The following is an 18,178-nucleotide window of genomic DNA, read 5'->3' as shown; positions in this document are numbered from 1 at the left end:
ACGCACGTGTGGGCAGAGGAAGGATTTCTACCGGCTTCGGGACGCTCCGCTTGTCTCAAATCACGCAAAAAAACTTCACAGGGGGAAAATGAGATTCAGGTTCCCCCCCCCCCCCACCACCCGACCGATCCGGTGCTCCTTACTTCGTTTTCTCCCCCGCCTTGAACCCCCGGTAGTTTATCCACTTTCCCGAAATCACAGCAGAATTCGTCCCCGCCGCCTCTTCTGCTCTCCTCTCGCTCTCTCTCTCTCGCTCTTTACCCCGTTCACTTCTTCTACTTCACTCTCGCCGCCTCAGTACCTGTTCTGGTGTTCGTAATGCCAGCGGTTAAAGTCGATGTTGAAAGCGACGATGCTCCCGGACGCCATGCCGGTGATCAGAGTCCTGTGGGAAGAGCACAGGAGCACAGTTTACCCAGTCACACACACATAGTACACGACGACGATTACGCTCTTTGCTATCGCAGGACAGGATATGAACAATAAAAGAAGAATTTAGGGGAAAAAAAGGGGTAATTTTTGTGAGATGCTGACAAGGAAGAGTTGGTGGGCAGTAAAATTTCCTCTGGCAATGGACAAAATTGATGGTTTGGGCTTTTCATTAAACCAGTTCTTCTGCACCGACCCTTTTTAAAGGAGGCTTTCACACATCAGGGACCCGCGCCCAGATCCGAGTACCCCTGACCCCGAAGTCCACCTTGTTATATCTGCCCCCCGGATTCACCCTCTTTATCTCAGTCGCCCTAATTTTCTCCCTCATCAAGGTCACTCACTTCCCCTGCTCTAGTGTCTTCCCCTGTGGTTTGTGTGTGTGTGTGCTGCAGGACTGGAGGCAGCGGTGCTGCAGGACTGGAGGCGGATGTGCTGCAGGACTGGAGGCAGCGGTGCTGCAGGACTGGAGGCGGGTGTGCTGCAGGACTGGAGGCAGCGGTGCTGCAGGACTGGAGGCAGGCGTGCTGCAGGACTGGAGGCAGGCGTGCTGCAGGACTGGAGGCAGCCGTGCTGCTGGACTGGAGGCGGGCGTGCTGCAGGACTGGAGGCGGGCGTGCTGCAGGACTGGAGGCAGCCGTGCTGCAGGACTGGAGGCAGCGGTGCTGCAGGACTGAAGGCAGCGGTGCTGCAGGACTGGAGGCGGGTGTGCTGCAGGACTGGAGGCAGCGGTGCTGCAGGACTGGAGGCGGGCGTGCTGCAGGACTGGAGGCGGGTGTGCTGCAGGACTGGAGGCAGCGGTGCTGCAGGACTGGAGGCAGCGGTGCTGCAGGACTGGAGGTTGGCGTGCTGCAGGACTGGAGGCAGGCGTGCTGCAGGACTGGAGGCGGGCGTGCTGCTGGACTGGAGGCAGCGGTGCTGCAGGACTGGAGGCAGCGGTGCTGCAGGACTGGAGGTTGGCGTGCTGCAGGACTGGAGGCGGGCGTGCTGCAGGACTGGAGGCGGGCGTGCTGCAGGACTGGAGGCAGCCGTGCTGCTGGACTGGAGGCGGCCGTGCTGCTGGACTGGAGGCGGGCGTGCTGCAGGACTGGAGGCAGCGGTGCTGCAGGACTGGAGGTTGGCGTGCTGCAGGACTGGAGGCGGCCGTGCTGCAGGACTGGAGGCGGCGTGCTGCAGGACTGGAGGCGGGTGTGCTGCAGGACTGGAGGCAGCCGTGCTGCAGGACTGGAGGCAGCCGTGCTGCAGGACTGGAGGCGGGTGTGCTGCAGGACTGGAGGCGGGTGTGCTGCAGGACTGGAGGCGGGCGTGCTGCAGAACTGGAGGCGGGTGTGCTGCAGAACTCGAGGCGGGTGTGCTGCAGGACTGGAGGCGGGTGTGCTGCAGGACTGGAGGCAGCCGTGCTGCAGGACTGGAGGCGGGTGTGCTGCAGAACTGGAGGCGGGTGTGCTGCAGGACTGGAGGCAGCCGTGCTGCAGGACTGGAGGCAGCCGTGCTGCAGGACTGGAGGCGGGTGTGCTGCAGAACTGGAGGCGGGTGTGCTGCAGGACTGGAGGCAGCCGTGCTGCAGGACTGGAGGCAGCCGTGCTGCAGAACTGGAGGCAGCCGTGCTGCAGGACTGGAGGCGGGTGTGCGGCAGGACTGGAGGCAGCCGTGCTGCTGGACTGGAGGCAGCCGTGCTGCAGGACTGGAGGCGGGTGTGCTGCAGGACTGGAGGCAGCCGTGCTGCAGGACTGGAGGCAGCCGTGCTGCAGGACTGGAGGCAGCGGTGCTGCAGGACTGGAGGCGGGCGTGCTGCAGGACTGGAGGCGGGCGTGCTGCAGGACTGGAGGCGGGCGTGCTGCAGGACTGGAGGCGGGCGTGCTGCAGGACTGGAGGCGGCCGTGCTGCAGGACTGGAGGCGGGCGTGCTGCAGGACTGGAGGCAGCCGTGCTGCAGGACTGGAGGCAGCCGTGCTGCAGGACTGGAGGCAGCGGTGCTGCAGGACTGGAGGCGGCCATGCTGCTGGACTGGAGGCGGCCGTGCTGCAGGACTGGAGGCAGCCGTGCTGCAGGACTGGAGGCGGCCGTGCTGCAGGACTGGAGGCAGCCGTGCTGCAGGACTGGAGGCAGCGGTGCTGCAGGACTGGAGGCGGCCGTGCTGCTGGACTGGAGGCGGGTGTGCTGCAGGACTGGAGGCGGGCGTGCTGCAGGACTGGAGGCGGGTGTGCTGCAGGACTGGAGGCGGGCGTGCTGCAGGACTGGAGGCGGGTGTGCTGCAGGACTGGAGGCAGCGGTGCTGCAGGACTGGAGGCAGCCGTGCTGCAGGACTGGAGGCGGGCGTGCTGCAGGACTGGAGGCAGCCGTGCTGCAGGACTGGAGGCAGCGGTGCTGCAGGGCTGGAGGCAGGCGTGCTGCAGGACTGGAGGCGGGTGTGTTGCAGGACTGGAGGCAGCCGTGCTGCAGGACTGGAGGCGGGTGTGCTGCAGGACTGGAGGCAGCCGTGCTGCTGGACTGGAGGCGGGCGTGCTGCAGGACTGGAGGCAGCCATGCTGCAGGACTGGAGCCAGCGGTGCTGCAGGACTGGAGGCGGGCGTGCTGCAGGACTGGAGGCAGCCGTGCTGCAGGACTGGAGGCAGCGGTGCTGCAGGACTGGAGGCGGGTGTGCTGCAGGACTGGAGGCGGGTGTGCTGCAGAACTGGAGGCAGCCGTGCTGCTGGACTGGAGGCAGGCGTGCTGCAGGACTGGAGGCAGCCGTGCTGCTGGACTGGAGGCGGGCGTGCTGCAGGACTGGAGGCGGCCGTGCTGCTGGACTGGAGGCGGGCGTGCTGCAGGACTGGAGGCGGGCGTGCTGCAGGACTGGAGGCGGGTGTGCTGCAGAACTGGAGGCAGCCGTGCTGCTGGACTGGAGGCAGGTGTGCTGCAGGACTGGAGGCAGCCGTGCTGCTGGACTGGAGGCGGGCGTGCTGCAGGACTGGAGGCGGGTGTGCTGCAGAACTGGAGGCAGCCGTGCTGCTGGACTGGAGGCAGGTGTGCTGCAGGACTGGAGGCAGCCGTGCTGCTGGACTGGAGGCGGGCGTGCTGCAGGACTGGAGGCGGCCGTGCTGCTGGACTGGAGGCGGGCGTGCTGCAGGACTGGAGGCGGGCGTGCTGCAGGACTGGAGGCGGGCGTGCTGCAGGACTGGAGGCGGGTGTGCTGCAGGACTGGAGGCAGCCGTGCTGCAGGACTGGAGGCAGCCGTGCTGCTGGACTGGAGGCGGGCGTGCTGCAGGACTGGAGGCGGGCGTGCTGCAGGACTGGAGGCGGGCGTGCTGCAGGACTGGAGGCGGGCGTGCTGCAGGACTGGAGGTGGGCGTGCTGCAGGACTGGAGGCGGGTGTGCTGCAGGCACAGCAGAGGTTCATCAGCTGCATCTCATCCGCTTTAATCAACTCAACTCCTCATCAACCCAGCCTTGCCACATCTACCTTGCCAGACGGTAGTGCCTGCCCAGGTCAGTCTACACTTCCAGCCTTTTGCACTGAGTTCTTGTGAAATGCCTGTTACCTGTTTCCCTGACTAACCTTGCTCTTCGCGTTTCCTCTGTCCTGCCAGCCCCCGTCTCCAACCTTCAGTTTGCCTCTGTGGAGCCCTGCTCCCTTGTTGGTCCTGGCCCCCTCCCGTGTGTGTCATTCCCTCGCGAGCCCTGTTCTGCCTGGCTCCGCCCCAGGTTCCCCCATCTCCTACCCGGTCCACCACTGGCCCGGGTTGCCTTGTGGTCTCCGCTGGCACGGTCCCAGTCCCCCACCTTTGCCCCAGCCAGGCGATGAAAGCCGTTGCTTCTACTTTACTCCGGTCTTTGAGTTGTCTGTGTCAGCACATTGGGTTCGGCCTCTCCGCCACGTTAACACAGTTTGTTTGATTAGTGTGAACACTGTTTACCGTTTCCGGGCACGGAGCAACAAACCGTACCCGGGTCCCCTTGGAAAAGGTGGTCTTCAGTACGGTTCACATGTAACCGGGTATGGTTCGACTCAGGTGTGAAAACTACCAAAACACGGAAGTGGACGTCTATGTGACGTCTTAAGAGTCTCCTTTCTGGGTAAACATGTAGAAGAATAAATAGCCCAAGTATTCTCGTCTTCTTTGTGTTTATTTGCAGATTGCAAACCAACCAGGTGCAGTTGCAGTGGCGCAGTAGTTAACGTGGTCGCCTCGCAGCAAGAAGGTCCTGGGTTCGATCCCCGGGATAGCCCAACCTTGAGGGTTGTCCTGTGTGGAGTTTGCATGTTCTCCCCGTGTCTGCGTGGGCTTCCTCTGGGGGCTCTGGTTTCCTCCCACAGTCCAAAGACATGTAGGTCAGGTGAAGCGGCCGTACTAAATTGTCCCTCGGTGTGAAAGTGTGTGTATGTGTCGGCCTTGTGATGACCTGTCCAGGATGTCTCCCCACCAGCCCAAAAGCTGCTGGGATAGGCTAGAGCAGTCCCGCGACCCTGAGAGCAGGATAAGTGGTTTGGATAATGGAAGGATGGAAACCAACCAGGTGCATACCGCCACCTACTGTGTCAGAGTGTGTAGATACGCAAGTGTACTTGGGTACGGAAGAACATTACCAATGTGAAATCTGAGTGGCGGGGGAATGGGGTGGAGGGGGGCAATGGTACTCCGGCACGGTACATAGCAATTGTACCTAATATGAAAACGCCCAAAGCGCCCCCAGAGTAGTTGTCATAGTTTCACTCTACACCAGGATGGGCAACATGATCCAGAAAGACTAGCGTGGGTGCAGGTCTTTCTTCCAACCAAGCAGTTACACACCTGAGTCTACAAATCAAGGTCCTTAGCAAAGACTATCCATCCATCCATCCATTATCCAAGCTGCTTATCCCAGTTGGGGTCACAGGATACTGGAGCCTATCCCAGCAGTCATTGGGTGCCAGGCGGGGAGACACCCTGGACAGGCCGCCAGGCCAACACACATACACACATATATTCACAGCTAGGGACAAATTAGTATGGCCAATTCACCTGACCTACGTGTCTTTGGACTGTGGGAGGAAACCGGAGCACCCGGAGGAATCCCAGGAGGGAAGTCCTTAGCAAAGACAATTGGTTGACTAATAGAGGTGTGTAACTGCACCCACACCGGCCCTTTCTGGATCATCTTGCCCATCCCTGCTCTACACAGTCCAAAGCATCGAGTCAAAACACCCTTGCTTTATCTTCCTCCTTCCATCCTATCAGCCAGAGTGCAACACAGTTCAGCTTACCTCTGGTCATGCGAGAGGTCCATGGCGCGGATGCCGGCGTCACAGCCCGGGTAGATGTAAAGCTGTTTGAAGTCGCAGGCCTGCCACACCTCCACTACCCCATTATCCCCTCCCGTCACCAGATTCTGGCCGTCACTGCTTAACAGGATAGCCTGAAGACACATATGTGCAGAGAGAGAGAGAGAGACAGGAAGAACGATGGGTACGACATGCAACGAAGGTCGCTGGCTGGAATCGAACCGGGGACGTTGCGGTTATGTGTGATGCGCTGTGACCATTCGGCTCCTGCGGCGCTGTAACCGCACATTTCAAAAAGGCGTCCCTACCCGCGTGGAATCGTTGACCTCCATCTGGGCGAGCAGCTTCCCGTTGATGCTGAAGTTGCAGAAGCGGCCCCTCTCGTAGCAGATGATGCAGTGGCCCTCACTGGAGACAGAGATGAGGCGGGGCCGCTGGCAAAGCTCCGGCCCCTCCAGGGCCCTCAGCAAGTCCCCGGTGATGGTGTGGACCAAGCAGGGGCCCTCTGAGGCAGGGCAAGACAGAGAAAGGGGACGTTGTGTAAGGTGCTCTGTTGTCAAGCATGCAGCTCATAAACACAACTGGCTCGGGCGATTACAGATATACGAACTTTCCAATGCGAGAGAAAACTCACAACAACCTTCAATACACAACTACTTTTTTTAAAAATAATTTTTCTTTATTATTTTCCATCTGTGTTTTAACAATGCGCAGACAAGACTGAATCAGAAACTCTGGCAGAAAGAAAGTGAAGAAGACCAACCTTTGGCTCCGCTGATGACTAGCCCCAGCTCTGCACAGACAGACACACACACCACCTCGTGGTCGTGGCCTGTAAGTACTGCTCTCGGCGCAGGGTAGTCACCTAAAATAACAATGCCTCGATTTCAAATTAAGGTTCTGCACGTTATTTTCTTAACTTCACGGTCCCAGTATTTTAATTCCTGTAAGTCTGTGTGCACCTCTGAGCATTTACTAATACTACAGCCATTCATGTGGCTGTATGAGACTGGTTTGTAAGTATTAAACTTGAAAAACTCAAGTTAGATAACGCTATTATAGATAACACCGTTATGAATAAGGGTGTGACGATTTAGCGTGTGAAGTGACGTGCCGGGCTTCGTGTTTGATACACAGCTACATGTCGAGTCGGACAGCTTGTGTTGGGTAAAAGTTGGGAAGGAGTAACGGAAAGACAATGCAGACTTCAGGGTACTGGATAAGCTGATATCCATCCATCCATTATCCAAACCGCTTATCCTTATTAGGGTCGCGGGATGCTGGAGCACCCGGAGGAAACCCACGCAGACACGGGGGAGAACATGCAAGCTTCACACAGAGGACGACCCGGGACGACCCCCAAGGTTGGACTACCCAGGGGCTCGAACCCAGGACCTTCTTGCTGTGAGGCGACTGCGCTAACCACTGCGCCGCCCCTAAGCCTGATATGACACCATCTTTTATTTCTTAGCATCTAGTGATTGCCATTGTTGCTCCTTTGTGTGATTCTCTCATGTCTTCTCAGAACGTATCTACTTGTCTCCCTCTCTGCCCACCTGGAACACCTCACATGTCCTCCCATCCCTCGCTCAACTCAAACCAACGTTCCGCCCACCCCTTTCTATTTCCATCGTTTGATCGATGTCGGCTGACAGTGAGGAAATGCACGACGCACCGCCAAACACCAGATCACAAGTGTGAGCCAACTTCTGGGTTTTATAAGAGTTGCACTGATTTCCAGGTTTCACTCCCAACAAATGAGATTCCAAATAAAACGTCAACGCCACCCTTCTCTTTCTCTTCCATGACTGCATTGAGTAGATGTATACCTATCAGGATGCCTCCTTCCAACAGTCACACAACTGCAGCATCAGTAGAATTAAAATACAACTGTTTGTACTGAGCACTGCACTGCATTGAAATGCATCTAGGGGTATCGTATTGTATAGTATAGTATAGTATAGTACAGTATAGTATTGTATAGTATTGTATTGTATTGTACTGTATTGTATTGTATAGTATTGTATTGTACTGTATTGTATTGCACTGTATTGTATAGTATTGTATTTTATAGTATTGTACTGTATTGTATTGTACTGTATTGTATAGTATTGTATTGTATAGTATTGTACTGTATTGTATAGTATTGTATTTTATAGTATTGTATTGTACTGTACTGTATTGTATTGTATAGTATTGTATAGTATTGTACTGTATTGTATAGTATTGTATAGTATTTTATAGTATTGTATTGTATTGTACTGTATTGTATAGTATTGTATTGTACTGTATTGTATAGTATTGTATTGTATTTTATAGTATTGTATTGTACTGTATTGTATTGTACTGTATTGTATTGTACTGTATTGTATTGCATTGTATTGTACTGTATTGTACTGTATTGTATTGTATTGTACTGTATTGTATTGTATTGTACTGTATTGTATTGCATTGTATTGTACTGTATTGTATTGTATTGTATTGTATTGTACTGTACTGTATTGTATTGTATTGTACTGTATTGTATTGTACTGTATTGTATTGTATTGTATTGATAAAGGGCTGAATCGAATCATATCAATCCTCTGGCTGCTTGAAATGTATCTACATGCATGAATCATTAATCATTATCAATAATTACTGTCGATATATAAACTGATTAGATCTCAGAGGGCAGGATGCTCACCTCTACTCTTTTTTTTTATCTCCCATCAGTATGTTATGATTTTAAAACTATTTTTACCCCCCCCCCCCACACACACACACACAGATTTTCTCACTTACTGTTGTTGGGGTTGTCCCCGATGATGTGGTGCCGTCCACTCCAGTACCACAGCAGTAGCGTGGCGTCTCTGGAGCCAGAGACAATATAGCAGTCTCCTCCGATGTAAGACTCTGACCTGGCCAAACACGTCACCACGTCCCAATGGCCGAAAACTATTTGGGTCAGCTTTCCTGTGAGGAACGAGCAGAGGACATGTGTATGCCAACGATTTATTTATTCATTTATTGAGTTTCCCTCCCCCTTTTCCCCCCCAATTGTATCTGGTCAATACCCCACTCCTCCGAGCCATCTCGATCTCTGCTCCACCCCCTCTGCCGATCCTGGGAGGGCTGCAGACTACCACATGCCTCCTCTGATACATGTGGAGTCCCCAGCCGCTTCTTTTCACCTGACAGTGAGGAGTTTCACCAGGGGGATGTGGTGCGTGGGAGGATCATGCTATTCCCCCCCAGTTTCCCCTTCCCCCCGACTGACCAGAGGAGGCGCTAGTGCAGCGACCAGCACACACACCCAAATCCGGCTTCTGTAGGGACGCCCGACCAAGCCGGAGGTAACATGGAGATTCGAACCGCCGAGCCCCATGTTTGTAGGCTACGGAATAGACCGCTATGCCACCCGGACACCCCTGCCATTGATTTATTTAACACGTTTCTCAGCAACATTAGCAACCTGATGGCGGATATGAGCATAAAGATTAGACAAATGGGCTTGTGGCAGCCTGCGACGAGTCTCTTGTTCCAGTCTGTGGACAGACAACAAAAACATCTGGCTGAAGACAGTGGAAGAGAAATGCTTTCCCCTCTCTCACTGAAAAAAAAAAAATGCCGTAGCGCACTTAAGCAAGGCGCACCACTCCCCAAACGGCTCCATTGTTCCTGCTATGTGGAGATTATGGAGGTGCTGCCGTGCATACCTGAGGTGTAGATGTGTGCAACCGAATGAACGAGATGAGGGCGGTTGCCCAAAAAGGGGCATTCTCTGCAGACCTTTCCTCGTCGTAAAGTTCATAAAATACGGCAGAGCTAAGAGGGGTCTTTTATGAAGGATGTGAACGCTTACCAGTCTCAGTGGAGTAGACGCGGAAGCTCTTGTCCCAGAAGCCGCAGACCAGGATGTAGCGGTTGTCAGCGGTGACCACAAAACAGTGTGTGTTGATCTGGATGCTCTGGTCCACCAGGTCAGTGATCTGTCGCTTGTTCATGCCCGAGTTGTTTGCTAGGAGAGAGTGGAAGGCAGATGAGATGGCAGCTAATGGCAGCTAATAGAGACATTAACAGGCAGTCTAATGAGTCTCATATGACTGTTCATAAGAGCCTGCTGCCTTTCACGTCAACTAGACTGCAGTCAGCAGGTTTCACAGACTGCTGTATGTAAATTATGGGATGCCCAGGAGTGCATCACGGAACAATTACTGTCTAATGTTATTTCTTATTTCCCAGTCCTCTTATATATATTACTTTGAAGATTCGTCTTTTTCCCCCTTTTTCTCCCCAATTGTATTCAGCCCACTCTTCCGAGCCGTCCCAGTCGCTGCTCCACCCCCTCTGCTGATCCGGGGAGGGCTGCAGACTACCACATACCTCCTCCGTTACATGTGGAGTCGCCGGCCGCTTCTTTTCACCTGACAGTGAGGAGTTTCACCAGGGGGACGTAGCGTGTGGGAGGATCACGCTATTCCCCAAAGTTCCCCCTCCCCCCGAACAGACGCCCCGGCCAACCAGAGGAGGCGCTAGTGCAGCGACCAGGACACATACCCACATCCGGCTTCCCACACGCTGACACTGCCAATTGTGTCTGTAGGGATGCCCGACGAAGCCGGAGGTAATACGGGGATTCGAACCGGCGATCCCCGTGTTGGTAGGCAACGGAATAGACCGCCACGCTACTCAGACGCCCTAAATTCCTTGACTGTTTAAGCGCTTAAGTAAGAAACTTAGGTTTCTTATAAAACTAAAACTGATTATTGACATGGTTGGCCTAACGCTAACGATATGGAGTCCTAAATATTACTGACAGCTGCTTTAAATGTTGATAACAAATAAAGGAAACTTGAGGTTATTCTACTGTTGCACTAACTGTAAGGTGCTCTGGATCGGGGTATCAGTTGCAGTAGATGCTCGCGGCAGGAAGAGCATGTAAAGGTCAGTGGAGACCTGAATCCACGTGCACTGACCTATGAGAGGGTCCATCTCAATCGGCAGGTGATGGGCCTGTTCTAAGGAGTACCCTGGAGCTCCACGGAGACCTGAGGGTTAGAAACCCAGCAGTGGTCAGGTCACTGATATCACACACCCAGTCCAATGCAAATAATCATAAACATAAACAGAAATTAACAGTGTGTGAACACAGAAGTGCATGCATGTGCAAACACACATTTGTGCTTATGTGTCTCAAACAAGAGATATTAGCCCAAACCAAACAGTATAAGGCTTATTGATAGACAAAATACAGACCAACATGGGTAATACCCCATAACACATATCCTACAAAGCCATCCCTTCAGCGCACTGACACATGCACTCACCGACTGTGTTGTGCCAGCGGTTGACGGCAAACAGCCGGCTGCACGTGACGGTGACGGCTGCTGGTATGCTGAGGTGGGGGAGCGTGTTGGCCGCCACGTGCGTGACAGGGGAGTTGGAGGGGAACTTGAGCACCATGATGACATCCTGCTGCATCTGATCCTTAAACATCAGAGGACTCTGAGGAAGGAAACACTGGTGAGACAGAAAGAGAACGAGAGAGAGAAAGAGAGAAGGGAGGGCAGAGGAGAGAGAGGGGAAACGGGAGATGGAGGAGAGGTGGAGGGGGCAGCGGATGGGGAGAGAGAGGGAGGGAAAGGGAGAAAGGGGTATTAGTGGGAGAGCAGGGTCAAGGCAGGAACGCACATTGAGGGGTCTCGTGGGCCTACGAGAGGAGGAAGAGGAGGAGGATGGAGGCATTTGGTTTGTTTGGGGGCTCGGGACCGAGGGGATTCTGACAAGGTTGACACCAACATGGGAGAGTGGTGGGTCTGGGGGAGTACAAAGAGGCTAAACCCAAGTAATCGAATGCTTTATGAAAACATAAGGAAAACTAAATACACGTGTGTGTGATGCGTCTTCACACAGGTACATCTAGGTGTGCACACTGTAAACGCCAGCCAGTTATCACTTTTTAATTTCATTCCAGAAATAATTGCGTTTTTACCTTGATTTGACTGGTTTGTGTATTCAAAAGAGTAAATGTGAAAGGTTCTGTAATATGCTGTTATAGGCTCTAAATATCACATTCATATGAAGGTATATTTGATTTTCATGAAAGAAAGAATGTTGAAAAATTAATGCTCCCTTTAACTTAAGGTCTTTCAAACATTATGTGTATTTGAGCCTTTGCTGCAAAACAAATTTCTCCATGTAAGGCTAAAAAGATCACCTTGACCCTGAGAAACTGACCTTTCTCTGCTAATTTCTAGAGATGCAAACTGAATTCTGTTGAGTAAATAAGATTCAATATGCGGATGAACAAAGAATGCTGCAGAAAAGTCCCTTTCAGTCGATTCACTCGGTACAACACGTATTGTATGGGATATAACAGCCCTTTAAGTCTGGCCGAAGACACCTCTAGTCACGCCTGAAAGGCAAATGCTGCGTGGTGATGCATGGTGGCCTGGTCCCAGCCCCTAGGCTATATAGCATCATCACCAGCAGCATCTCTCTGTGCTGTCACTCTTCACCTCGCAAAGAACACCTTAAAAATATAGCAGAAAACTTAGCAAAACCTTCGATACAGCTAACTTGGTTCCATCAGATTAATCTAACAACAGCCTCATATTGGTGAGTTAACTTTCCACGGAGTGCTATTTTTGAAAGTTTTTGCATATTGGGTTTGTTTGTTTGTTCATCTCGGTCGCTGACCTGTGCTACTTTAGTTTCGCTAATGGCTGCAGCTAGCAAACATGAGTGAGCAAACTCAAACCAATTCTTCCTCCAAAATGAAAATTACTATTCATCCTTGTCCTCAAGGCTGTGGTTTTTCCACGACGCTTGCCCAGTCTGTTTTGGAATTGTCTGTGCCAGACGAGCACTGGCTCAGCCCGATTCATATGCACTCTGTAGCCAGCTCAGGCGGAAAACTCTCGAACAGCATGTGACTTTCGTTGAATTAATTTTGGGTCAAGCTGTGGTGCGGCAGGAGGATCCTCTCCTCTCAGAAATTTCAGGACAGCACCTATCTGATACGGAGGTTGAGGCTGGCAGAGAAGCAGGGCTCTCATGGAGTGACCAATGGCACAAGAAACGGATTATATAGATCCGGTATGCTCTGCAAATGTCAAAGTCTGCAGGCGGGCTCCTTTTGGACTACCAGGAAGAGGATATTGTGGAGCTGGACTACAGCCTTTCTGGAGACAAGCAGGAGTTGCAGGCAGATCAGGGTACCTCTGGTGCTGCAGAGGTTAGCCAGGATGTTATGGATAAATCCTTTCTGGCTCTGTTTCTCCGGGCTGCTAGCAAGCTGGAGGTGGATTGGCCTTTGTTACCTCCAGCAGAGAAACAAACAAGGTTTGTGGGGTTTTTCCTTTACCCAGTGCTGACCATAACCAGAAACTACCTGGCTATATTTCCAGATTTACTCACCGAATTGGCATCTACCTGGGAGAAGCCGCTGTCTACTCACACTTTTGTGCCTGTACATGCGCAGTTCCTGGAGTTGGATGGGGCTTATAAGGCAGGCTTGGTAAATCCTCCTCCCATAGAGCCATCCTTGGCTTCCTACCATGTGCCCTCCCACAACACCGGGCTCATGGGTCCGGTGATCCTGCCTTCTAAACACTGCCATTTCTCCTCCACTCAGTTGGATAAAGTTTACAGGGTGCATGCTGGCACTGCCAGTGCTTTGAGTTCTGCTACACTCCTTCAGATTTACCAAGCTATGTGTCTGGCAGAGCTGGGATCGAAACTACCTGCAGGCAGCCCCCTGTCCCCACTACTGGATGAAATCAGGTCAGCATCTGACTACATTTTGCGCATGTCGCGGTGCATGGCGTTGTCACTGGGCTGGGGCTTAGCAAGCATGGTGGTAGCACGATGACATCTGTGGTTGATGCTGTCGGACATGACTGAGCGTATAAAAATGACCTGTGGAGTTCCCCAAGTCTCCATTCTGGGGCTGCTTCTGTTTAACATCTATATGCTCCCACTAGTCAAGATTATGGAAAACAACAAAATATGTTACCATAATTATGCAGATGACATGCAGATGTACATAATCATATCACCAGGGGACTATAATTCCATACAAACACTGAGTAAGTTCATTTAACAAATCAAATGATTGGATGTCTCAGAATTTTCTTCAATTAAACAAAGATACAACTGAAGCAATTGTCTTTGCAGCCAAGGAAGAACGATTAAAAGTCAGCATTCAGCTACAATCGGTAATGTTAAAAACTACAAACCAAGCCAGAAATCTTGGTGTAGTCATGGACTCAGACCTGAATTTAGATAGCTACATTAAGACAATTATAAAGTCAGCCTACTATCACCCGAAGAATATATCAAGAATTAAAGGATTTATGTCTCAGCAGGATTTGGAAAAACTTGTCCATTTATCTTCAGTTGACTCGGCTACTGTAATGGTGTCTTTGCAGGTCTTTCTAAAAAATTCAATCAAACAGTTGCAGCTGATTCAGAACGCTGCTGCTCGAGTCCTTACTAAGACACAAAGAGTGGCTCACATCACTCCAGTGATGAGGTCGTTACACTGGCTTCCTGTCCATCAAAGAATTGATTTTAAAACTCTGCTCTTGGTTTATAAAGCCAAAATATATTTCTGATCTACTGCTACACTATGAACCATCCAGACTGCTCAGATCATCTGGTACAGGTCAGCTTTCTGTCCCCAATGTCAAAACTACACACGAAGAGGCAGCTTTCACTTTTTATGCACCACGTCTGGAACAAACTCCCAGAAAACTGCAGGTCTGCTGTAAATAACAGTTCTTTTAAATCTAAGCTGAAGACTTTCCTCTTTGCCACTGCCTTTTATTAAATAAATCTTGAAGCTTTTGATTTTCATCTTACTGTAACTTTTACTCTTTTTATTTGCTTTTAAATGTCTTTTTATTGCCTTACATTGCTTCTCTTAAATGCCTCTTATGTTTTATGTAAAGCACTTTGAATTACCTTGATGCTGAAATGTGCTACATAAATAAATTTGCCTTGACAGAGACAGGGCAGAAAACTTGGATGTGCGCATTTCGATGGAGGGTCTGTTTAGCCAGTCAGTCCCCTCAGTCCATTTAGGCCAAATTCGAGCGCAGTAAGCAGCAGGCAGATGCGCTATGGAGTGCACTACCTCAGAGGGAGGTCAGACGAAAGCCATCCCCAAGAGGAATTCAAGCCAGCCTTGTTGCCTCCCCCACAGAAGAGAATGGCCCCAGCAGCTGCGGCCGGGATGCCCTCCTCAAAGCAGCCTGTGAAATTTGACCTGCGCAACTCTGCCTGGAGCAAAGGACCTCCTCCTAGCCTCATGAAGGACACCGCGGCAAGGTGGAAGAAACCGGCTTCCTCTTAGCTATGGAGGAGAGGAAAGGGAGGCAATTATGGAATGGAGATACCACTGCCCCTGATCTAGTGCCATTCTACCAGTGGAGTTGATTTTGCCCACTTTGGAGAGGGTCTGCCAGGGGGGCTTATCCATGATCCTGGTGGCTCCCTGTTGGCCAGTGAAAGTGTGGTATGCGGAGATAGTCATGATGGGGCAGTATTGGTGTCTTCCACCCTGCAAGGATCCTCTATCTCAGGCAGGTTGAAAAAAAATGCATCACCGCCCAGAGCTGTGGTGTCTGCATGCTTACCTGTTGAGAGGTTAAACTTAATGGCCAGGGGCCTACCTTCCGATGTTGTAGCTACCATTCAGAGTGCAACGGCTTCATCTAGCAGGGGCCTGTATACTTATAAGTGGCATGCATCTGAGCGCTGGTGCCAGAGACAGGGTTTGATTCCGTTTCCGAGTTCTATGGTAGATGTTCTGACATTCCTTCAGGACCTGTTGGAGCAGGGCTGTTCCTTTTCTACCATTAAAGTCTATTTAGCTACAATATCGACTTGCCATGTGGGTTTTGGCGGCGTGTCGCCGGGGGCACACCCTCTGGCCATATGGGTTATGAAAGGTGTAAGGCAGTTGAAACCGGTTGTGCTGGGATCTTAACTTAGTTCTTGATGCTTTGTGTGAGCCACCTTTTGAACCGTTGGAGTCAGTTGACAAAGTTTCTCTCATATAAGACAGCCCTCCTTTTAGCATTGGCATCAGCTAAACAGGTAAGGAATCTCCATGCTTTGTCAATACATCCAGCATGCCCGGTTTTTGCACCAGGGGATACTAAGTTGACGCTACGCCTAAATACAGCATATATTCCTAAAGCCATGTCTATGTCCTACAGTTCACTGGCTTTTGAGTTAAGTCTGCTGTCCCCTCCTCCTTTTTTCTTAGAGGAGCTGAGAACATTGCATATGTTGTGTCCTGTGAGGGCTTTATGCATGTATGTTAACCTTACTCAGCCTGTTCGTAAATGTGATCAGTCGTTTGTCTGCCTCAGTAATCCAGTTAAGGGCAAGGCTCTGTCAAAGCAGCATCTTTCTCGTTGGAAAGTTGAGGCCATTTCTCTGGCTTACAGCAGCAAGGGCTTGAGTTTACCTGGGAGAGTGTGGGCAACCTCTACCAGAGGAATAGCTTCATCTCGGGCCTTGTTTAAGGGCTTGTCTGTCCGGGACATTTAAGCAGCAACTAGCTGGGCTTCTCCACACACTTGTGTGTGGTTTTATCATTTAGATGTAATGGCCCCTTCAGTGGCTCACTCTGTGCTCTCTGTTTGGTCTACTTTACTATGAACCAAGTGGGTTGGTCCGTTCCTACTCTGCAGGGCTGACTATACGTCCCTAGCAATATGTGCTGTACCAAGTGAATCGACTGAAAAGGAATGTAGGGTTGTGAATATAACCACTGTTCCCTGAAGGAGAGGAATGAAGTACAACACTCATTCGCCCCACTTCACTGGGAGAGCTCGGTGAAGAGCGGTGTGACGAACTGAGGGATGCGGCTGGTGACGATGCTATACAGCCTAAGGGGTGGAACAGGCCACCATGCGTCACCACGCATTATTTACCTTTCAGGCGTGAACAGAGGTTTCTTCAGCCAGACTCAAGAGGGCGTTATATCCTATACAATATGTGTTGAACCTCATTCCTCTCCTTCGGGAAACGGTGGTTATATTCGTAACCCTACGTTCTTTTAGCCAGTGTTTGAATCCAGCACCTTAGCTAAACCTGCAGTGTAGCACTTTTGTCGTCCCCCTCTGGCAGCGAGAGTAATTACACAAACACTTGACACGCTTAGTTAATAGATACAAAAATAGTTGCAAAAAATACAAAGAAATGTCCAGTTCCAAGACAATAATCCATTATTTAGATAGAGTAAATGTAATAGCTACATAGCCTACTCCAAATATTTTACAAATACCAACCTGTCCAAGAGCAGTACCGTAGCATCTGTGTCTGCCCTAAGTTCCTCCTCTTTCAGCACTCTCCAACGAGGAAAAGCTACACCAGTGGCTATCCATGTTTGCCCTCACTGTTGATTGCTTTTTTTTAAAACTTTAATCCTTCCTCTGAATGCCCAATTACTTTTTCCCACGGCGCCGTTGCGTGGGCTATGCGTCACAAATTTTGGTCACTCACTCACAGATGACTTGCAAGGGATGTCTCATAGGGACGTTTAGTAGGACGTGCTCGCAATTCGCATCAGGTGTGCCATGGATCTGGACGGTTTCGTGCTTGTTTCTCAGGAGCATCAGAAACTACTCCACTGCCACTTCAGCTCTGGCAAAGCATCACGCCTATCGTTTTTCCAAACACTTTTAGATCCAACTTCCGTGTGACGAAAGCGTTCGCATGCCTTTGATTGGCCAAACCTAACCCTTACTCTACCCTAACCTTAACCAATCAGAGGCAGAGTTTGCTGGATGACACAAAACGCATCATTACCCGTACTCCATCATGGGAATGCCACCCCAGACACCAGATTTAAAACTCTGGTATACTGTGAAATACAGAGAGATTTACCTGGCGGTGATAGGCTTGGTCAGCATTGTGTGAACTCATTTGGCAAGGGCTTGAACGTTAATTTATATGTAAAAGTCTCGCACTCTAGCTTTAAGGATCAGGAAGTTTTTTTTGTTATTTCTGCAAAAGTGTTAAGATTGTGGTTTATGTCTTTTGTAAAAGAAGACGTGGAACATTGCTATTCTACATTACATCAAAGCCATCAATCCCTGCTTAAACTTTACAGTAAGATACAGAGGCAGTCTCACCAGGTGCATGGCTGAGGAGCGGGGTGGATGTGGCTCAATTAGTAGCTGGGAGGGAACCTGACCAGATGCCTGAATCTGGGCCTCCATTGTCTAGACAAAAATAGAAAGAGAAAGAGAGAGACAGGTACCGGAACAGTGAGCAAGAAAGGAGATCAACGTTTAAGAAATTCATTTTCACAACCAGGAACTAAGGCTTAGGTGTCTTCCCCAGGGACACCTCGACATTTTCCCCATGAGGTGCCCAGGATCGAACCAGCAACCCTCCAGATGCCAGATGACCTGCTTTACCTCTTGAGCTATCACCACATACAGAGGCATATAGAGGGCTGCTCACAGTTACTTTCTGCCAGGTCATGTTTGTTGCCTTATGTCTT

General features: G+C 51.1%; 1 protein-coding gene across 1 annotated transcript in view; it reads right to left on the bottom strand.

The window, feature by feature from the left end:
* Positions 1–220: 220 nt before the first annotated feature.
* nbeaa (neurobeachin a) overlaps positions 221–18,178 on the bottom strand; it is a 134,350-nt gene continuing 116,392 nt past the window's right edge. The window contains exons 52-60 of the mRNA XM_056284328.1: positions 17,805–17,894; positions 10,980–11,172; positions 10,629–10,700; positions 9,515–9,670; positions 8,455–8,625; positions 6,434–6,535; positions 5,979–6,175; positions 5,653–5,804; positions 221–385 (exon numbers count right to left, since the gene is read on the bottom strand). Of these exons, the coding sequence (XP_056140303.1) occupies positions 295–385; positions 5,653–5,804; positions 5,979–6,175; positions 6,434–6,535; positions 8,455–8,625; positions 9,515–9,670; positions 10,629–10,700; positions 10,980–11,172; positions 17,805–17,894 (1,224 nt within the window). The 3' untranslated portion in view covers positions 221–294. The remainder of the gene's footprint in view (positions 386–5,652; positions 5,805–5,978; positions 6,176–6,433; positions 6,536–8,454; positions 8,626–9,514; positions 9,671–10,628; positions 10,701–10,979; positions 11,173–17,804; positions 17,895–18,178) is intronic.

The sequence above is a fragment of the Lampris incognitus genome, chromosome 8, assembly GCF_029633865.1.
Source record: "Lampris incognitus isolate fLamInc1 chromosome 8, fLamInc1.hap2, whole genome shotgun sequence".
Taxonomy (NCBI): domain Eukaryota; kingdom Metazoa; phylum Chordata; class Actinopteri; order Lampriformes; family Lampridae; genus Lampris; species Lampris incognitus.
The sequence above is the reverse complement of the archived record's forward strand: the minus strand, read 5'-3'. Positions and strand labels throughout refer to the sequence as shown.